Here is a 22682-nt window from a genome sequence, read left to right on the forward strand (position 1 = left end):
CGTGTAAGGTAGACTTTGGCATGACTCTCCACCCATTTCCCTGCCCTCTTTATTGGTTCTGTCCATTTTCCTAATCATGTGTCACTGTACTTTTATGACTTTAAAAATACATTTACTATTTCTTTCTTGAGACACAGTGCCATATAACCAACTCAATTGGTCTAAAACGTACCGTGTAGCTAAGGAAAATCTCAAATTTCTGGGTGACTTCTCTCTACCTCCGGAGGCTGGAATGCGTGTTCCGACGTTTTTACATCTCCTAAGACCTGGAATTAGGGTGGGACTTCCCACTTTACAGGATTCAATCAAGAAAAATCCCTCACAGGTGAACTAGACCCCTGGAATTTTTGTCAATCCTCGGTGGAGAATCTGATAATCGACAGCAGGCACAGCACACTCCTGTGTCAAAAGTGTTATCTTCAAAATTTCTCATTCTTTTAAAAAAATTATATTTGTTTGTTCATGTGCCTGTTAGGATGCCTCCTTTAGTTCATATGCTACACAGGCATGCCAGAGCTCACAGATAAGAGGGCGTGGGAGGGTCTGGAATTACTGTCACAGGTGGCTAATAGTCATGTGAATGCTGCCAACTTAGTAAGTCCTTTTAAGGTAGTGTTTCTCATCCTTTCTAATGTTAGGACTCTGTAATATAGTTCCTCATGTTGTGGTGCTCCCCACCCCTGACATAAAAGTATTTTCATTGCTTCTTCATAATGTAATTTTGCTACTGTTATTATAGTAATGTATAGTAATGTAAGTATCTAGGATATCTGATCCCCAAGTTAGAGTCACTCAACTGCTCAGAGGTGCTGAGAGCTATGGGTGGAGAACGCTTCTTCTAAGTGCTGGGCCATCTCTCCAGTCCTTCATTCTTTGTTTTTATTTCTTTGACACATTGTCTCAGGTAGCCCTGGTTGTCTCTGAATGTTCTTTGTAGCTGAGAGTGTGTGCAAAGTCCTGATGATGGAGTTCAGCCATCGACCTTCAAGTGGGATCTCAGTCATGCACTACCACACTGGGCTTTTCCTCATGTTTTCCCCTGTTACCTTTCAACCCCTAGGAAGAACAACAATATCAACCAACCAGACCTCCCCCTGCCCCAGAGCTCCTAGGGTCTAAACCACCAAACAAAGAGTATAGATGGAGGGAGCTATGGCTCCAGCTCCATATATAGCAGAGGATGGCCTTGTCGGACATCAGAGAGAGGAGAGGCCCTTGGACCTTGGAAGGCTAGATGCCTGAGTGTAGGGGAATGGGAGGATGGGGAGGCAGGAGTGGGTGGTGCAGGAGGGTGGGTGTAGGAGCACCCTCATAGATGCAGGGGGAGAGGGGATTGCATAGGAGTTTTTGAGGATGGGGGAATTGGGAATGGGCATATCATTTGATATGTAAATAAAGTTAATATCAAATAAAATAATAATTAACCTGCTATAAGTTGAATCAAATTTGCTCTTGTTTGATTTTGGGGGGATCACTAAAATTTCCCTGTACCACATTTTGGTGAGTTGATTGGGAAGTTCCCCATGACTAACAGGAATGTGTATCTGTGTAGGGTTCCATAGCTGCCTGCAGCTATTACGAAGTGGGTTTCTGGAACAGAAGCTGAGGAATAAATAGGGAAGAGGGGCGAAAAGAAGTATGGCTAAGACAATATTCACTGATCAAAGCCAGAAACTTTAATGGCGCCAGACTTTTTAACAGTTTGGGCAAACCCTTCTCCCCAGACTCCAGGCTGAGTTCCGGTGGAAGTTGTCTAGCTTCTCTTGGAGGTCTTCGTCTTGACTGCTCCTGTAGCTGGGTGGGCCACCTGCTTAATTCAGGAATTATTAGACCTGGAGGAACAATGAACTTAACCTTTACTTCGAGCACTCGACCCTAGGTGGAGCAGGATCCTGGCTATCTGGGAGAAGTTAACCTTGACCAAAGTCAAACTCTGACCAAGTGCATGACTGCCCCAATATGGCTCTGTACATGTCCTCCCTTTTTTTATTAATTAGAACACGAGGAGGTAGAAAACAAGTGGATAAATATCCTTCATAAGAAGGCGGGCCTTAACCAGGAGGGGAAGCATTGACCGTAATTCCTCTTAAATTGTATAATGTCTTTTTCAGAGGAGGGGTAATAGGCTCCCTTATTATTTTAAGGACAGCCTCTCGACGTTAACCCCTATGTAATTAGGTGTACTTCCTGGGGACTCAGAAGCAGAAATTCACCTCCCCATGTGGTGCTTTGCCTCGCACGTCTCACTGGTACCCATGTTTGTTCTTAAACAAACACACATAGATCTGAGTTTTATGTGGCTCCCTCTTTGGAGATCCACTTGTGTAAGTTTTGAAGCCAGGGGGGTCTGCAAGTGTCTTTAACAGACATGTAATCTCTCCATCCAGGTGAGCCTGGGTGGAGACAGCCAGTCTGCTTAACAAACAAGGTCAAGAGTTAAAGGTGGAATAGGATTAACTTGTCTCTGAAGTATCTAATTCAGTTGTAAATTAACAACTTTAAGGACCTAAAGCTTGGCCTCTGGGGTGGGAGAGGTAGCCTTGTGTATCAAGAGATATGCTGTTAGTTCTCAGGAAAAGTGGAGACTATATGTTAAATTAACACAGCTGGCTGAAGATTGTTAGCCATCTTCAAAATTGGAATCCTCAATATTGGAATTATTTCTAGACCAGTCTATGGTTGAGTCAGCTGAACACAATAAGGAGAAGAGTCATTTTAACTCTTCTTTAGATTAATTTTTCCTAAGCTAGCTTAACAGTCTCTATGTTCTGTCCCACAAAGTCTAAAAGCTTGAAGCTAGGCAATTTATCTAACCTGGGACATTTGACAATTGAGGTAATTCAAGAACATATACCCAATATAGCTCTTATGTTACCATGGTCTGGGCATTCAGCAAGCACACAGTCAGCATATCTTCTGTAGCATTCTGTGGAAAAAAACATAGGGGACATGCCTTCTCCAATATTAAATCAGGATCATGGCATATGTCAATAAGTGAATTCCTTTATTTCACCTAGACATCAATATGCTTAATTACAAGATGTCATATACATTTAGCAAGGAGTTTCTAGGCATCCAAATTTTAAAATTTTCTTAAAAACATGTAAGCATAATATAAATGATATGCACAGGGACACGATTTCCCCTCTCTTCTCTCTTCCAAGAAGATATTGTTTTATTAATTTAAGTTGGAACACAAAGTATAACCCATAACATAGGCAATAACTATGTAATTATATAAAATAAACATAGCATTTTTAGTTGCTTTTTCTGTTAGAGCAGTTGCAACTAGACAGCCTAAAAATGAATCATTAGTCACATGCACATATTTTTTAATCTTCTAAATTAGAAATATGAATATCATTTATCTGTAATAACTAAGTCCTCTAGGATTAACACCATTACGTGGTAGAGGTAGAAATTGAGGACATCAAGAACAAATCTTTATAATTTGATGTGTACAAAATATAAAAATTATTTCAAATACCTAAAGGACAGTCATTTAGAGAACATATCCTTTGTTCTTAGAAATTTGAATCACATTTGTATAAACTGTAAAAATTAAGAATTAGCAGTACTAAAAATGGACCAATTTTAAGCAATCTGTTTTCTTTAAAATCAATGGCAAACACATATTCACAGCACAAGGTTTGTCTGCCAGTTCTCATGTTCAAGTGTATGACAGTGTAACTTATTAAAGAGACATTATTTTAAATCTTAATCTTCATTAAGTCTAATCTCCAGGCCAAGATTCACATGAAACACCATGTCAATTTAGGAGCATCTTAAAGGCCTGTATTTCCTGAATTGCGTCATGTCACGAGTTGTTTAAAAATGGCGACTACCCTAAACTACCAGCTTTAACCGTCATGTCACGTGTTGTTTAAAAATGGTGACTACCCTAAACTACCAGCTTTAACCTAACTTTTGTTAATAACATTATACCTTTTAAATCATGTCTAGTGACTTAAGCCAATACTCTATAGTCAAGACATGTAAAATATACCTTTAAATCTAATTATAAACAAGAACAAAGCATGAGTTGCGTTAGGCCACGTGTAGCTAGTTAAGATGGCTCCAACACTGAATCGCCAGTTTTAAACTAACCTTTTCTTAATAACACTATACCTTTTACATAATAACCAATTAATTTATAACTCTTTAGTCAAGACATGTAAAGCCTTACACCATTAAAACCAATTAGAAACAAGTATAAAGCGACTACATGAATTTCACAAGCCAAACCAAGGTTTTCCCAAATCTTGAGGCTTCTGGGCTTTTAAAAGCGGCTTTTTCCCCAGCCATGCTTGCCTCTTGGGTGAGTGAGCTGCGCTGCTGCGGCGCGGCTTTAAATCAATCCCCACACAAACTGTGGCTGGCTCAAGAGGTTACCAGCAGATGAAATCCTTACCAATTTTTCTTTTTAACATGAAACAGTCATTCACACAAAAACACAGAGAGGACATAAACATACACATAGACAAACAGTCGGTGCACCGGGACAAACACGGAAAGATACACAGAAAGTTAAGCGCGCTTGTTAAGCAATTGCATCCATTTTCCTCTTTAAACAGCTCTTAGAGGCTGTGGACATATGCCTATTTTTAAAACGCCTTTCTTTTTCGCCTAAATCAGCTCTTACGAGCTTTGGGCAAATGCCTACCAAATTTCTTCCCCATATTTCCCTATCTTTTCAACCCAAGCAGCCACTGTGCCGGGTCAACACAGTTCGCTTGCAAAACCCGTATCCCTCTGCACTCACAACAATAGAAAAAATTTTTCACTAGCGCTAGTTTTTGACCTCTATGTTGCTTACCGTGCGGATACCATTCCTTATCACCTTTTCTGCGAAGCTTCGCTCGATAGGGTTACCTCAGGAAATTCTCCCGTACCAGGTTGCCCCACGTTGGGCGCCAATATGTAGGGTTCCATAGCTGCCTGCAGCTATTACGAAGTGGGTTTCTGGAACAGAAGCCGAGGAATAAATAGGGAAGAGGGGCAAAAAGAAGTATGGCTAAGACAATATTCACTGATCAAAGCCAGAAACTTTAATGGCGCCAGACCTTTTAACAGTTTGGGCAAACCCTTCCCCCCAGACTCCAGGCTGAGTTCCGGTGGAAGTTGTCTAGCTTCTCTTGGAGGTCTTCGTCTTGACTGCTCCTGTAGCTGGGTGGGTCACCTGCTTAATTCAGGAATTCTTAGACCTGGAGGAACAATGAACTTAACCTTTACTTCGAGCACTCGGCCCTAGGTGGAGCAGGATCCTGGCTATCTGGGAGAAGTTAACCTTGACCAAAGTCAAACTCTGACCATGTGCATGACTGCCCCAATATGGCTCTGTACATATCTGGAGGATCTTGAAGCCAGCAGAACTAGATCAAGTACTTGTGGTTTTACTTTTGTAATAATGTTTTTAACCTCCTGCTTCTTGGCTGTCTGAGAGCTGAATTTGAGCTTTCTTCATGAGATTTGCTGAGTGGAATGGAAGCAAGCTTGTGTAGAGGTAAATTTAGTAACTCTTCTAGCTATGCTGAGATGATCTATTTGTGTGGAACCTGGTGCCCTGCGTTGCCATGGTAGTTCTTCTGGGTTTGAGCCCTGCTTAGGAATTTGACTGTAAGAAGTTTTCTATGAGGTCTGAGCAGGTGAGTGCTTGCACCTTGGCTCAAAAGCTTGTGATTTGTGTGTTGGCTATCTTGTCTGAATGTTAGAACCTTTTGAGAGGTCTACAAAGCATAAGGAAAACTTGTGTAAAGATAAATGACTTATGTTACCATGGTGATTTTTCCAGATCTGAGTAAATATTTGTGCATTACTGAGGGTTGTCATGTGTGTATGAATGCCACCTTTTGGTTGGTTCTTGTTACTGAGGGCTGTATCTTTTTATGGATTTGGTAGGTTTTTATTTCTGGTTGTGCCTTTTTCTGTTCATTGATTCTAAATAATACCACATCCTTATGGGAATTTGTTTCTGGGGTTAGGACAGACATGTCTGGGAACTGTGGCCATGGTGGATTCAGGACATGTCCTGAGCCTTTTTTATTTATTTATTTTTTTGGGTGGGCGTGGGCTCAGAAAGCAGAGGCATCCATCTTTCTGGGAATAAAGACTTGATTTTGTTTCTGTGGTTGGTTAGTGGTTAGGACAGATGTATCTGGAAGCTGTGGTTAAGGCAGGGCCAGGAGACATCCTGAGTCTTAGTCTGAGTTGAGCGTGGGCTAAAGAGAGATACCCACCAATCTGGGTCTTTTCATGTGGGTGTGCACCAGTTTCTGGTTATTTCTTATTTCTGCCTGATGGAGAGAGCAGGTGAATTTGCGTTTTGGATGTTACAGTGAGGTCTTTTTCATGAGTATTATTTTCTGCTTATTTCTTGTCTCTACTTGGTAGAGAAGGAAGGTTACATTTGCTTTTCTCAAATTCTATTTGTGTTGTTGTTGTTGTTTTTTTGTTACAAATTGACTTTGACAGACATATTAACATGGAACAGACACCTCCAAGCCATTTGGAATTGCTTCTCAGTGACTTGAAGTATTTTAAAAGAATTAGGGAGAATCTCTTGCTCATTATTAAGAAAGATTAATTAACCACATTCTGCAGGTAAGAATGCCCCCCAGAAAGGTCCTCTGATTTGAAATTGGTCCAGGGGATTGGAAAGGTCATTTTTCAGCCCATGTCTGTCCATCCTGACCAAATAACTTATGTGGTGGTTTGTTGAGATCTCATGGAGGACATACCTTCTTGGCTTAAACCTTTTCTACCCAGACAACAAACAGAAGTTCTTATTTTGTCACCAGGAATTCCTAGGATACTAAGGAAAAGATACTAGATCAACCATCCCCTTCTGCAACACCACTCTGGTGCTCCAAGGAGGGACAGTGGAAGATGTTATTTTTCCACCCCCACCTTACTTAACCCTTCAAGTCAAACAGCAGCCACCAGCTGCAACTGGGCAGCATGCAGCCCCATCAAGGCAGTGGGAGGGACCTCTGATGCAGGGACGTGGAGCCAACAGAGATGCCCCCTGTGTCACAGTCTTTCATCCTGCTCTTGTGTGTAGCTAGGCCAGCTGATGACCAAGGGAATCATCTGTCTCACTACTTGTCCTTTGTCACCAGTGACCTTTATAGCTGGAGAACTCAGCATTCTCCCTTTTCAGACAACCTTAGAGATCTAATAAATCCCTTAGAAACTGTCCTCTTCACTCACCAGTCCACTTGGGATGATTGTCAACAACGTTTTCAGGTCTTCCTCACGGCAGAGGAGAGGGAAAGGATCCAGAATGAATCTAGTGGGCTGATTCATGGCCCCACAGGGGAGCCTATTAGTAATCAAGAAACTCTTGATACTTGCTTCTGCGTAACTAGTCCATTCTGGGATTATAATACTAGAAGGTAAGAAGAGATTCTTGGTACACCATTAGACTCTGCTGGTAGGTCTCATGGCAGCTGCAAGATGGTCAACAATTTTTGTCTAGAGCATAGGGCATTCGGCAGGGAGAAAATAAATGCCCTGCAGTATTTTTAGAAAAGTGTTGTGGAGACATTTTGACAATACCGCCCCATGGACCCTGAATCACCAGAAGCAAAGGCAATAGTTGGTCTATCTTTTATTAACTAGGCAGCCCCAGATATTTAGAAACAGCTCCAGCAGATTGAGGCGTTAGGAGAAAGGAATCTGAGAGACTTAGTAGTAGTGGCAGAGAGTAGATAATAGAGGAGAGATTACAGAGAAGAAGCAGTAGAGAGGACAGAAGCAGCAGACTCAACATTGGCCAAACATCCTATTGGCAGCCAAGAACAAAGCAGAAGACCCTAAGAGATGCTTAAAAGAGAGAAGAAGGAGATGGGGGGGGTCATAAAGATGAAAAGTGCTTCCTCACCAAGCACAAGGGTAGCCCTCAAAGTAAAAGGGAAACCCATGAGGTTTTTTTTTTGTTGTTGTTGATAATGAGGTTCAACATTCTGTCTTGTTAAGTGTAAGATAAAGTTTCTTCATCTGTTTATACATGACTTCCTGGTGGGAACATAAAAACAACCACAGAAAGCTTTGACCTCTTAGAGGCCTTGAAAATTTCAGACTATTGTGCCTACAGCAAGAAGGACTTACTCTGCTAACTAAAGGTGACCTCCCTAGACCCACAGGTGCAAACTCAGACTCATGGCCTTGTCATCAGCCAATGGTCAATATGTCACTAATTAGGATATACTGGCCCCCACCCTCTTTACACATCAGTGTAGCAATGACCTGTTGGTTAAAGTTGGTGCCAGATGACTCATTACCAGTCTCTCTTCTTGAATGCCTCCATGATTCTTTTTCAGCTGCCTTGCAGCCTGACCCTGACCTTGATTGAAGGGCCTCTACATGACCACTCATATGTATATAGAGGTGTCATGGTTCCCCAGTGGCAACAGCCACATTTGGGATATACTGGAGCAGTGGTCATCTCAAATAATGAGATCATATGAACAGAGCCACTCCTGGCAGGAATGTCAGCCTAGAAAACTGAACTGGCAGTTCTGACCAAGGCATTAGAGCTGAGAAGACAAGAGACACAGATAACCAGTATGCCTTTGCTACCGCTCATATTAGTGGGGCTACTTATACACAGAGAGGCCTTCTGATGACAGAAGGAAGGACTAAACTTCATCCCAGAGAGCAACAAGATAGACAAGTAGGTGCCCCTAAAAATTGGGCCCCTCATATTTTTTTTATTCCATATATTCTTTATTTACATTTCAAATGATTTCCCCTTTCCTGGATCCCCTCTCCCCGAAAGTCCCATAAGCCCTCTTCCCTCCCCCTGTTCCCCTATCCACCCCTCCCCACTTCCCTGTTCTGGTATTCCCCTACACGGCTGCACTGAGCCTTTCCAGAACCAGGGGCCTCCTCATATTTTGATTGCTCAAGATCCAGGAGTTCCCACACTCTGTGACCAGACAGAAGATATGATCTGGCCCATATCTCAGCGCTATAAGAGATGACCAAGGACAGTTGACTACAAACTAATTGTACCAGAGAAGATGTCCTAAGCATGCAGATAAAGATCCATTGTTTTTCACACCTGGGACCCTGGAAAATGCAGGACTTAGTCCTACAGTCACACATTAGAATAATATATACCAATTTGAAAATAGCTGAAATTGTTATAAATTGTAAGGCCTGTCAATTGACTAAGGTGGTTGCCAATGAGAAGAACCCCAGAGCACCAAGCCAGGAGTCTATCAGGAAATGGACTTCACAGATACAAATATTTGCTAGTCTTTATATATACCTTGTCAGGATTGACTGAGAACCAATCACTTGTCCTGTGCCTCTTTATTGAAAACTTTAGCCTTTCCTACTAAATGCCATTTTATAAAACATTATGTAGTGCCCTATGTTTGCTATATTTCCCTATAGTAGTTTTATTAGGTGGATAGTATGAATTCTGTAAAAGAAGAGGGAGAAGGAAAAGAGAAATACAAATTCATTCTTCCATCTCTCTTTTGCTGTAACTTTACTTATTTCAGTGCCTATATCAATGATGGGTTTTACATGCTTTAACCTCTCTTTTAGCCCAGCACGCACCAGAAGTAGTGGAAAAGACAGGATACTGGGGAGGTGGACATGTTCAGAAATGGTTCCGTGGGGCAACTGCAATCTCTGTTGCCTGGAAATTGGCAGTTGAGTTCACAGGTTGGTCACAGCAGTCTGATCCACTGGCAAACACTTCTCAAGTATTCCATCATTCCAGTTTGGAAGATAGAAGACAGGATGGCAGCAGGTACGAGGACCTAGGAGGGACAGCCAGGCAGGTGGGATTTAGACCAGCAGGGATATCAGGAGCTCTGCCTCTCATGACACAGCAAAGATTGGGGAAGAGGAAAGACCAACGAATGTGTTGCTATGTAATCACACCAAGTTCAAACTCTTTCAATGTCTGCCCAGTCATTTTTCTACTCCCTCAAAATGTCATGTGTCTGCCGGGGGTCTTACCTTAAGCCCAAGTCCTGCCTTGCCTCAGAAGGTGAATCTGTCTCAGCTGACATCACTCTTCCAATCAGCCTGAGTCTGTGGAAGTGGCAAGGAACTGCAGCACTCCACCAGAAGTCTTTTGGTGTGCTTCTCTCTAATGTGTCACAATGAATTGAACTCAACTATTGAATTAAGGCAGAGAGATACATGTTTGTAGTTAGTGAAAAATCCATCATCATGTGTCCTTCTACCTGCTTGCTTTCGCAGAATATCCTTTCTCTTCTGTCTGCTTCAGGGAAAAGTTCCTTCACCAGTCTGCCTTAGCAACACCTGTTCAACAAAACTGACTTTCCAAACATCCCTTCAGTCTCTCCTTTTCCATTTATTTATTTATGTATTTATGTATTTATTTATTTAATTACAGGACAGGATTTCTTTGTACAGGGCATTGGTTCTTATGCAACTACATCTGTAGTCCAGGCTGGCTGAACTTAGAGATCTGCCTGCCTGTGCACCCCAAGTGCTGAGACCAAAGACATATGTACCACTGCCAGCCCAAAACCCATTCTTTCTGCCCCTACACTGTGTCTGCTTCAACTTCAGCTGACAGACCTTGGTGCTTCTGTGTTATTTTTATATTGTGCACTTATAAGTGGTTCACAATGGTGTCTTAAAGATAAAACCCTTAAGAATACAAAATTATTGCATAGGCTTAAACTTTACAAGTAAAAATTAGTTTCCATACACGAAAAGGCACACTCTATAGTGATTGAACTTTTCATATAAGCTTGGTTTTCAGAAGATACTTTATTGTCAAGCTGAAAGTATAAAAGCCTATGAAACAGTAAACTAACCACCTTCCACGAGTCTAATGCTAAAGTAAGTATGAGACCTTCAGTTAAAAAGAGAGGTCCGTCCAGTTCTGGCTGAAAACAGCTGGTGAAAAGCTTCATCAAGTCTCACTCACAGAAGACGGAGAAGTGAAGTACATTCCAGTAGGTGAAGGGATGGCTGAGAAGAACTATGTAAGCATCATGCATTCAGGGATCTAATAACAATCTGCTAATATGGTATATGTTAGTTTTGCAAAGAGCAGCTCGGACTGACAAGGATAAGTCTTCATTCAGTCATAAATGGACACTGGCAGCAAAACCAACGGTTTCTTGTTTCCAGAGAGAATAGACGTTCTTAGGGTTCTTACCTGGAACTGGCAACACACATGAGGGGAACATGGGAGGTTGTGAGAAAAAAATCTCAAGTTTGAAAATACATCTTCTGGTTGGTGTTCAAAGATAGATTCTTTTAAATTTCTAAGGTGTGGCAAGATGTCACCCTGCTTCCTGAAGTGTGTATGTTCTGTCTGTAGAGTATAGCAAACAGCACAGTTTGCACACAGGCTAAACATTATCTTGTTAGGTATAAAGAAGAACTGCAGGATTCCCAGTAAGAGTCCCAGGCGCCCTGTGTTTCTGGAGCAGTCCATTTCTCCTCAAAGAGTAGGCACTTCCTGGCCTTGCATGGAGGGCGAGTAGGTCTCACAGGACTCAGCGGGCACTGTTGTTGGTGGCTTTATCAAAGTGAAACAACACTTGTTCCTTGCAGGTCAGGCTTGCTACTTAAGGACAGAAACTAAAAGCGTTTTAGGTTCCTATTTTTCTATTAGAAAAATGACCTCAAAGTTGTATTATAATGAAGTACATAATTGATCTGAGACAACCCATCGATGAGTGAATATTCGCCTAGCATGCTGGGGGGCATTGGATTTGATCTCCAGAAACAAATCAGAAAAGTATTCCTGTGAGTACTGTAGAACTTCCCTAACCCCAGCGTTTGAGAGACAGTCACAGCAAGATTATGAGTTCAAGGCCAGTCGGGTACATGGTGACAACTAGAATGGTCTTGGTATGTGGTGAGCTCAAGGCTAGCCTGGACTGACTGAATTATGCCTGAGAAAGTTAGTTCTTCCTCACGAGCCATTACAAGTGGGGAAAAATAGTTTCAATGTTAGAAGTTTTGTTTCTGTTGGATATGATAATGAAGGACAGATCTGTTGATTGATTTATTTACTTTTTTCCCAGACAGGGTTTCTCTGTGTAGCCCTGTCTGTCCTGGAACTCACTCTGTAGACCAGGCTGGCCTCGAACTCAGAAATCCCTGTGCCACTGGCTCCCAAGTGCTGGGATTAAAGGTGTGAGTCACCACTGCCCTAGCAGGCAGTTCTTCAGGAGCACTTAGTGCCCTTAGAGCTCTGCTCTCTCTCACTTCCTAATTGTCCTAATGAGTTTATTTCTTAATTGTAAGTAATGGTTTTATACAGTCATAGATATACAAAGTGGTGCACAAAGTGGTGCTGGGATGTGTCTATAATGAAGAATTAACTGAAGCTGTTTTCTGGTCTTTACAGTAGACTTCTGGCCACACAGAAGCTGACATCACTCTTCCAATCAGCCTGAGTCCGTGGAAGTGGCAAGAAACTGCAGCACTCCACCAGAAGTCTTTTGGTGTTTTTCTCTCTAATATGTCCCAACTGACTGAGCTCAAGTATGTCATGTTTAAGTCAATATAAGGTCTTTGGAAGCCAGAGCAAGACTGCCTGCATACTCAGGATCCCATCATATTCCCAAGCCTTTCTCAGATTAAACTTGTAATCGCTCTAAGTCCATCTTGCTCTGACATACTTCAGTTTAGAAGAACATTTAGTCGAAACTGAAGAACAGAAGCTAAAAATGTTGTGCCGGGAAGTATTCACTGAACCTCCAAAACACAACCAAGGAGCAAATTCCAATGGAGCCCGATTAGGCTCTCTTTATTCCAGCTGAAGCTTAGAGTTTCTGTTTGTTTGTTTCTTTGTTTGTTTGAGGCAGGTTTTCTCTGAGTAGCCCTGCCATGTTTGGAATTTGATCTCTGGATCAGGCAGGGCTCAACAGAGATTAGGCTCTCTTTATTCCAGTTGAAGCTTAGAGTTTCTGTTTGTTTGTTTCTTTGTTTGTTTGAGGCAGGTTTTCTCTGAGAGGCCTGCCTGTTTTGGAATTTGATCTCTGGATCAGGCAGGGCTCAACAGAGATCCGCCTGCCTCTGCCTCCCCAGTCCTCTGGAAGGGTTCTTCTTTCTTTTTTAAAAAAAGATGTATTTATTTTCTGTATATCAGCCCAGGAAGCTGCCTTCAGGCACACCACAGCAGGGTATTGGATACCATTACAGATGGTTGTTATCCACCCTGCTTTTGTTGGGCCCTCTGCAAGATCAATACAGGCTCTTATCTGCTGAGCCATCTCTGCAGCCCACCCCCCCCCCACCAAAGGCTTCTTAACTGAACATCCTAACAGTATGTGAGCAGGTCCTAATGATGCAAAGCTTCTTTCTTACTGCAGTTAGTCTGTTAAATTTCTATGCCCTTATCCATCTTGTGGTATAAATGGGGCCTCTGGTATTTGTTTTTCTTCCCTCTTTTTTCTCATGGTCCCATAGAGGCCAGGCTGGCCTTGAACTTGCTCTGTAGTTGAGATTCTTTTGTAACTTTTACTCCTTGTGCCTCTCCCTGAAACCTCAGGTAAATAACACCTCAACCAGTACACTTAAGCTTTTGAAATATGCTGGACTCCGTGGCTGGAGAGATAACCAAGTGGTTAAGAGCACTGACTACTCTTCCAAAGATCCTGCATTCAAATCCCAGTAACCCCATGCTGGCTCACAACCATCTGTAATGAGATCTGACGCCCTCTTCCGGTGTGTCTGAAGATAGCTCCAGTGTCCTTATATATAATAATAAATACATAATTTACAAAGTACATAGGCTAGCCTTAAAGGTTTAGTTGGAAAACCATGATAGTGATTCATTTCAGGTTTTTTATGTACAGAACCAATTAATTATCCTATCACACTTTATTTCCAACAGTATATAGTGTCCTATTTTTCTCTGTTTCCCCATTAAAAAATTATGATATTGGTGTGAATTTTGTAAAAGAAGAATGAGAAGAACGAAAAGAGAAAAACCAATACCAATCCATCCATCTTGTATCTCTCTCTGTCTCTCTCTGCTTATGTCTCTCTCTCTGTCTCTCTTTATTTATTTCTCTTTCATATCTTATTTCAATGCCTTTTCTATTAGCTGTTCTTAAATGCTTTAACTTACCTTTTAGCCCATAACCCACCAGATGTGTGGAAGAATAGTGAACCTGTTCAGAAATGGTTCTTTGGGACAACCTCCATCAGTGTTGTCTAGAAATTGGTAGTTGAGTTCACTGCTCAGCTGCTGTGGCAGGATCCATAGGATGTCAGTAGCAGCTAGATCCAGTGGCAAACACTTCTCGGGTATAGCCACCCTCCAGTTTGTTAAAGACAAGAGAGCAGCAGGTGGCAGGACCTAGCAGGAACATCCCCGCAGAAGGGACTTTGACAAGTAGTGATATCTGGACTTGTGCATCTCATGACAGAGCAAGGATCTGGAAAAAAGAGAGACCAACAAATGTTTTGCTATGCAAGCAAGCCCAGCTCAGCCCCTTTGCCTGTATGCCCAGTCCTTTTTCTACTTCCTTCAGATATCAGGTTCCTCCACAGGTGTTGCCTTAAGCCCAAGTCCTGCCTTGCCCCAGCCCCTGTGTCTGTCTCAGCTGACATCACTCTGCCAATCAGCCTGAGTCTGTGGAATTGGCAAGAAACTGCAGCACTCCACCACCCTTTTGTCTCTTCTGTTCTCTTTAGGTTCTTTATATAGATATATAAATCAAGATTGAATTAGTTTATGCAGGGCCTTGGTTTTCTGCAACTAAATCTGTAGTCCAGACTGGCTTTGACCTCGGAGATCCCCCTGACTCTGCTTCCCCCGTGATGAGACTGAAGATGTGTGCACCACTGCCAGCCCCAACCCATTCTCCGTGCCCTGTACCATGTCTGCTTCAGTATCAGCTCCAGACCTTGGTGCTTCTGTGTTATTTTTATATTGTGATCATGGGCACCCATGAGCTAGTCCCCATGGTGTCTTGAAGATCAAAGTTTTCAGAACACAAAATTATTGTATAGACTTAAACGTTACAAATAAAATGTTATTTCCTTACAAGAAAGGCATACTCTATAGAGATTGAAATTTTCATACAATTTTTTATTTTTTTTCCAGGAAATTTTTTTTCTTTTTTCTCTTTTTTCTCTTTTTTTTCTCTTTGGTTTTGTGAGACAGGGTTTCTCTATGTAGCTCTGGCTGTCTTGGAACACACTCTGTAGACCATGCTGGCCTGGAACTCAGAAATCTGTCTGCCTCTGCCTCCCAAGTGCTGGGATTAAAGGTGTGTGCCACCACCGACAGGCATTCAGGAGACATTTACATTGTCAAGTTTAAAGTATAAAGGACAATGTAACAGTAAACTAACCACCTTCCACAGGTCTAATGTTTATGTCAGTATGGGAACTGCAGGTCAAAAGGAAGGTCCATCCAGTGCATGATGAAACCAGCTGGTGACAATGTGCATCAAGTCTCACTGGCAGGAGAGGACAAGTGAAGAGCACTCCAGCAGGTGAAGGGATGGCGGAGAAGAAGTATGTCAGCATCATGTATCCAGGGCTGGAACCATCTTTTCCTACTATGGTATTTGTGAGTTTCTGCAGAGCCCAGCTTGGACTGAGGAGGACAAGTTTTCTTTCATCCATGGATGGACACTGGCAGCAAACCCAATGGTTTCTTGTTTCCAGAAAGACGAGAGGTTCTTAGGGTTCTTACCAGGAACTGCCTGTGCACATGAGGGGAATATGGAAGAATGTGAGAGAAAGTCTCAAGTTTGACAATCCATCTTCTGGTGTTCAAAGGCAGATTTATTTAAACTTCCAAGGTGCGACTTTGTGTCTCCCTTCTTCTTGAAGTGTGTATGTTCTGTCTGTAGTTTGCAGCAGAGAGCACTGTGTGGACACAGGCTGAACATTATCTTGTTGGGTATGCAGCACAGGAGCTCTGTGATTCCTGGGAAGAGTCCCAGGCGCCGTGTGTTTCTGGAGCAGTCTATTTTTCCTCAAAGACTAGGCGCTTCCTGGCCTTGCATGGAGGGCGAGTAGGTCTCACAGGATTCAGGGGGCACTGTTGTTGGTGGCTTGAAGGAGAAGATGGATGGGGAGGCTCCAGTGGTGAGTGCAGAAGAAACTCCAGCATGCTGCCTTGGGGGCTCCAGTAAGCCCAGGGAGCATATTCCTCTGGTCTAGGAGAGACGGAAGGAATGCGGCCATCTGGGACTTGAACCTGAAATAAAGAAGATGAGAGATGAAGCTCTGGGACCAGGCCAGATGGAGCCTTCATCCATGGCATCCCTGAGTGAGAGACATTTTGCAGGCCCTTGCAGTCTCTTACCGAAGCACTGAAGGATCCTGGCTGGATGACTATGACTTCCCGCGGCATATCCAGGAGATCAGAATCAGGCTGGTCTGAGGGCAAGAACTCAGGATGTCTGGGTCCAGTGGAATCTAGGAGGCTTCCGGGGACCAAGAGGAAGTGTTCTGGGAGGGACACTTCCAGGATCGAGGTGTGCTGAGGTTCCAAGAGCAGGTCGCAGTCATCGAGATTCAGCTGGAAGGCAGAGCCAGGTGGCAGGAACACCAGGGAAATGAGCCTGTAGCTGGAAGTCTCCATAGGCCCCTCCAGGTCGTGTTGAGCAGGGTGGTCTTGTTGGAGTCGAGGGCGCTTGGCAGGATTGGTTACAAGATCAGCGCTGGTGCCCTGGGGCCTCACTCCCTCCATGGTGTGATGATTTGGCAAATTGGGAGTTGGTGCCTAAAGAGGTGCACTGCAGATGCTAGACCTGTGAGCTGTACTTCATGCAGGTATGACTGTTGTCAGACTGGCTTTTGCAAGAGACTCTGTGCGCCCTCTTGGAGAGAAGAGATTCAGTCAGAAGGACTAGCTGATCTGAAGTGTTGGCTTGGAGAGAACCTGAGTTCTTTATATCTTCCTGGCTTGCAGGAAGCTCCGCCCAGGCAGGGCGGGGCCTCAAGCACAGGCAGGGCGGGGCCTTGGGAACAGGCCCTCGAAGGGGGTGGCATGGGTGGAGGAGGATGGGCAGCAGGGGTAAGCAGTGTTGGGAATATTCGTAGTCAAGGGAGAGAAAATGGCCCTTGAATGTCCTTGTCGTTATCCTTGCCTTCACCTGTGGCATCACACACAGGAACATGGCTTTCCCACCCCAGCCACGTTTTCAGGAACTCTTGGTCCCATCCTAGAAATTCCCTTCATTTGCAAATAAAAACGGAAATGCACATTATCAAAGTGAAACAACACTTGTTCCTTGCAGGTCAGGCTTGCTACTTAAGGACAGAAACTAAAAGCGTTTTAGGTTCCTATTTTTCTATTAGAAAAATGACCTCAAACTTGTGTTATAATGAAGTACATAATTGATCTGAGACAACCCATCGATGAGTGAATATTCGCCTAGCATGCTGGGGGGCATTGGATTTGATCTCCAGAAACAAATCAGAAAAGTATTCCTGTGAGTACTGTAGAACTTCCCTAACCCCAGCGTTTGAGAGACAGTCACAGCAAGATTATGAGTTCAAGGCCAGTCGGGTACATGGTGACAACTAGACTGGTCTTGGTGTGTGGTGAGCTCAAGGCTAGCCTGGACTGACTGAATTATGCCTGAGAAAGTTAGTTCATCCTTACGAGCCATTACAAGTGGGGAAAAATAGTTTCAATGTTAGATGCTTTGTTTCTGTTGGATATGATAATGAAGGACAGATCTGTTGATTGATTTATTTACTTTTTTCCCAGACAGGGTTTCTCTGTGTAGCCCTGTCTGTCCTGGAACTCACTCTGTAAACCAGGCTGGCCTCGAACTCAGAAATCCCTGTGCCACTGGCTCCCAAGTGCTGGGATTAAAGGTGTGAGCCACCACTGCCCTAGCAGGCAGTTCTTCAGGAGCACTTAGTGCCCTTAAGAGCTCTGCTCTCTCTCACTTCCTAATTGTCCTAATGAGTTTATTTCTTAATGTAAGTAGTGGTTGTACACATTCATTGATATACAGAGTGGTGCACAAAGTGGTGCTGTGATGTGTCTATAATGAAGAATTAACTGAAGCTGTTTTCTGGTCTTTACAGGAGACTTCTGGCCACACAGAAGCTGACATCACTCTTCCAATCAGCCTGAGTCCGTGGAAGTGGCAAGAAACTGCAGCACTCCACCAGAAGTCTTTTGGTGTTTTTCTCTCTAATATGTCCCAACTGACTGAGCTCAAGTATGTCTTGTTTAAGTCAATATAAGGACTTTGGAAGCCAGAGCAAGACTGACTACATACTCAGGATCCCATCATATTCCCAAGCCTTTCTCAGATTAAACTGGTAATTGCTCTAAGTCCATCTTGCTCTGACATACTTCAGTTTAGAAGAACATTTAGTCGAAACTGAAGAACAGAAGCTAAAAATGTTGTGCCGGGAAGTATTCACTGAACCTCCAAAACACAACCAAGGAGCAAATTCCAGTGGAGCCCGATTAGGCTCTCTTTATTCCAGCTGAAGCTTAGAGTTTCTGTTTGTTTGTTTCTTTGTTTGTTTTAGGCAGGTTTTCTCTGAGAGGCCTGCCTGTTTTGGAATTTGATCTCTGGATCAGGTAGGGCTCAACAGAGATCCGCCTGCCTCTGCCTCTGCCTCCCCATTCCTCTGGAAGGGTTCTTCTTTCTTTTTTAAAAAAAGATGTATTTATTTTCTGTATATCAGCCCGGGAAGCTGCCTTCAGGCACACCACAGCAGGGTATTGGATACCATTACAGATGGTTGTGATCCACTCTGTGTTTGTTGGGCCCTCTGGAAGATCAATACAGGCTCTTATCTGCTGAGCCATCTCTCCACCCCCCCACCCCCCACCAAAGGCTTCTTAACTGAACATCCTAACAGTATGTGAGCAGGTCCTAATGATGCAAAGCTTCTTTCTTACTGTAGTTAGTCTGTTAAATTTCTATGCCCTTATCCATCTCGTGGTATAAATGGGGCCTCTGGTATTTGTTTTTCTTCCCTCTTTTTTCTCATGGTCCCATAGAGGCCAGGCTGGCCTTGAACTTGCTCTGTAGTTGAGATTCTGTTGTAACTTTTACTCCTTGTGCCTCTCCCTGAAACCTCAGGTAAATAACACCTCAACCAGTACACTTAAGCTTTTGAAATATGCTGGACTCCGTGGGTGGAGAGTTAACCAAGTGGTTAAGAGCACTGACTACTCTTCCAAAGATCCTGCATTCAAATCCCAGTAACCCCATGCTGGCTCACAACCATCTGTAATGAGATCTGACGCCCTCTTCCGGTGTGTCTGAAGATAGCTCCAGTGTCCTTATATATAATAATAAATACATAATTTAAAAAGTACATAGACTAGCCTTAAAGGTTTAGTTGGAAAACCATGATAATGATTCATTTCAGGTTTTTTTATGTAGAGAACCAATTAATTATCCTATCACACTTTATTTCCAACAGTATATAGTGTCCTATTTTTTCTGTGTTTCCCTATTAAAAAATTATGATATTGGTGTGAATTTTGTAAAAGAACAGGGAGAAGAAGGAAAAGAGAAAAACCAATACCAATCCATCCATTCTTGTATCTCTCTCTGTCTCTCTCTCTGTCTCACTCTCTCTCTGCTTCTGTCTCTGTCTCTCTCTCTTTCTTTCTCTCTCTATCATATCTTATTTCAATGCCTTTTCTATTGGCTGTTCTTAAATGCTTTAACCTACCTTGTAGCCCATAACCCACCAGATGTGTGGAAGAATAGTGAACCTGTTCAGACATGGTTCTTTGGGACAACCTCCATGAGTGTTGTCTAGAAATTGGTAGTTGAGTTCACTGCTCAGCTGCTGTGGCAGGATCCATAGGATGTCAGTAGCAGCTAGATCCAGTGGCAAACACTTCTCGGGTATAGCCACCCTCCAGTTTGGAAGAGACAGGATAGCAGCAGGTGGCAGGACCTAGCAGGAACATCCAGGCAGAAGGGACTTTGACAAGTAGTGATATCTGGACTTGTGCCTCTCATGACAGAGCAAGGATCGGGGAAAGAAGAGAGACCAACCAGTGTTTTGCTATGCAAGCAAGCCAAGCTCAGCCCCTTTCCCTGTCTGCCCAGTCCTTTTTTCTTCTCCCTCCAGCCATCAGGTTTCTCCACAGGTGTTGCCTTAAGCCCAAGTCCTGCCTTGCCTCAGCCCCTGTGTCTGTCTCACCTGACATCACTTTGCCAATCAGCCTGAGTCTGTGAAAGTGGCAAGAAACTGCAGCACTTCACCACAAGTGTTTTTGTGTTTTTCTCTCTAATATGTCCAAACTGAATGAGCTCAAGTATGTAATGCAAGGCAGACTCCTCCATGGTGGTAGTTAGCGAAGAATCCTTCATCATGTGTCCTTCCACCTGTTGTTTTTAGCAGAACCTTCTTTCTCCTCTGCTTCAGAGAAAAGTTCCTTCACCAGTCTGCCTCAGGAAGCCCTATGCACCAAAACTGACATTCTAAGTTCCCTTTTGTCTCTTCTGTTCTCTTTAGGTTCTTTATATAGATATTTAAATGAACATTGAATTAGTTTATGCAGGGCCTTGATTTTATGCAACTAAATCTGTAGTCCAGCCTGGCTTTGACCTCGGAGATCCACCTGACTCTGCTTCCCCCGAGAGGAGACTGAAGATGTTTGCACCACTGCCAGCCCCAAGCCATTCTTTGAGCCCCTGTACCATGTCTGCTTCAGCATCAGCTCCAGACCTTGGTGCTTCTGTGTTTTTTTTTATGTTGTGATCATGGGCACCCATGAGCTATTCCCTGTGGAGTCTTAAAGATAAAAGTTTTCAGAACACACAATTATTGTTTAGTCTTAAACTTTACTAATAAAATTTTATTTCCTTACAAGAAAGGCATGCTCTATAGTGATTGAAATTTTCATACAAGATTGGATTTTTTTTTTCCAGGAGAAATTTTTCTTTTTTCTCTGTTTTTTTTTTTTGTTTTTTGTTTTTTTGTTTTTTTGTTTTGTTTTTTTTTTTGTTTTTGTTTTTTTTTTCAGGACAGGGTTTCTCTGTGTAGCTCTGGCTGGCCTGGAACACACTCTGTAGACCATGCTGGCCTGGATCTCAGAAATGTGCCTGCCTCTGCCTCTGCCTCCCAAGTGCTGGGATTAAAGGTGTGTGGCACCACTGCCAGGCTTTCAGGAGACATTTACATTGTCAAGTTTAAAGTATAAAAGACAATGAAACAGTAAACTAACCACCTTCCACAGGTCTAATGTTTATGTCAGTATGGGAACTGCAGGTCAAAAGGAAGGTCCATCCAGTGCATGATGAAACCAGCTGGTGACAATGTGCATCAAGTCTCACTGGCAGGAGAGGACAAGTGAAGAGCACTCCAGCAGGTGAAGGGATGGCGGAGAAGAAGTATGTCAGCATCATGTATCCAGGGCTGGAACCATCTTTTCCTACTATGGTATTTGTCAGTTTCTGCAGAGCCCAGCTTGGACTGACGAGGACAAGTCTGCATTCATCCATGGATGGACACTGGCAGCAAACCCAATGGTTTCTTGTTTCCAGAAAGATGAGAGGTTCTTAGGGCTCTTACCAGGAACTGCCTATGCACATGAGGGGAATATGGAAGAATGTGAGAGAAAGTCTCAAGTTTGACAATCCATCTTCTGGTGTTCAAAGGCAGATTTATTTCAACTTCCAAGGTGCGACTTTGTGTCTCCCTTCTTCTTGAAGTGTGTATGTTGTGTCTGTAGTTTGCAGCAGAGAGCACTGTGTGGACACAGGCTGAACATTATCTTGTTGGGTATGCAGCACAGGAGCTCTGGGATTCCCGGGAAGAGTCCCAGGCGCCCTGTGTTTCTGGAGCAGTCTATTTTTCCTCAAAGACTAGGCGCTTCCTGGCCTTGCATGGAGGGCGAGTAGGTCTCACAGGATTCAGCAGGCACTGTTGTTGGTGGCTTGAAGGAGAAGATGGAGGGGGAGGCTCCAGTGGTGAGTGCAGAAGAAACTCCCGCATGCTGCCTTGGGGGCTCCAGGAAGCCCAGGGAGCATATTCCTCTGCTCTAGGAGAGACCAAAGGAATGCGGCCATCTGGGACTTGACCCTGAAATGAAGAAGATGAGAGATGAAGCTCTGGGACCAGGCCAGATGGAGCCTTCATCCATGGCATCCCTGAGTGAGAGACATTTTGCAGGCCCTTGCAGTCTCTTACCGAAGCACTGAAGGATCCTGGCTGGATGACTATGACTTCCCGCGGCATGTCCAGGAGATCAGAGTCAGGCTGGTCTGAGGGCAAGAACTCAGGATGTCTGGGGCCAGTGGAATCTTGGAGGCTTCCGGGGACCAAGAGGATGGTGTGTTCTGGGAGGGACACTTCCAGGATCGAGGTGTGCTGAGGTTCCAAGAGCAGGTCGCAGTCATCGAGATTCAGCTGGAAGGCAGAGCCAGGTGGCAGGAACACCAGGGAAGTGAGCCTGTAGCTGGAAGGCTCCATAGGCCCCTCCAGGTCGTGTTGAGCAGGGTGGTCTTGTTGGAGTCGAGGGCGCTTGGCAGGATTGGTTACAAGATCAGCGCTGGTGCCCTGGGGCCTCACTCCCTCCATGGTGTGATGATTTGGCAAACTGGGAATTGGTGCCTAAAGAGGTGCACTGCGGGTGCTAGACCTGTGAGCTGTACTTCATGCAGGTACGACTGTTGTCGGACTGGCTTTTGCAGGAGACTCTGTGCGCCCTCTTGGAGAGAAGAGATGTGGTCAGAAGAACTAGGTGATCTGAAGTGTTG

The 22682-nt window shown here is 43.7% G+C and overlaps 2 protein-coding genes across 2 annotated transcripts; both read right to left on the reverse strand.

Annotated features, from left to right (window-relative positions):
- Positions 1 to 15943: 15943 nt before the first annotated feature.
- LOC127689543 (proline-rich protein 23A3-like) lies at positions 15944 to 16672 on the reverse strand. Its single transcript, XM_052189238.1, has one exon. The coding sequence runs from the start codon at positions 16670 to 16672 to the stop codon at positions 15944 to 15946; it is 729 nt and encodes a 242-aa protein (XP_052045198.1).
- Positions 16673 to 21771: 5099 nt separating this feature from the next.
- On the reverse strand, positions 21772 to 22503 carry LOC127689544 (proline-rich protein 23A3-like). Its single transcript, XM_052189239.1, has one exon. It carries the CDS (start codon positions 22501 to 22503, stop codon positions 21772 to 21774), a length of 732 nt encoding a protein of 243 aa, XP_052045199.1.
- Between the last annotated feature and the right edge of the window lie 179 nt (positions 22504 to 22682).

The sequence above is a fragment of the Apodemus sylvaticus genome, chromosome 7 (assembly GCF_947179515.1).
Source record: "Apodemus sylvaticus chromosome 7, mApoSyl1.1, whole genome shotgun sequence".
Lineage (NCBI taxonomy): Eukaryota > Metazoa > Chordata > Mammalia > Rodentia > Muridae > Apodemus > Apodemus sylvaticus.

What these genes read in the sequence shown, in the direction of transcription:
- LOC127689543 (XM_052189238.1), bottom strand. Translation starts at nt 16,672, where the DNA reads ATGGAGGGAGTGAGGCCCCAGGGCACCAGCGCTGATCTTGTAACCAAT.
- LOC127689544 (XM_052189239.1), bottom strand. Translation starts at nt 22,503, where the DNA reads ATGGAGGGAGTGAGGCCCCAGGGCACCAGCGCTGATCTTGTAACCAAT.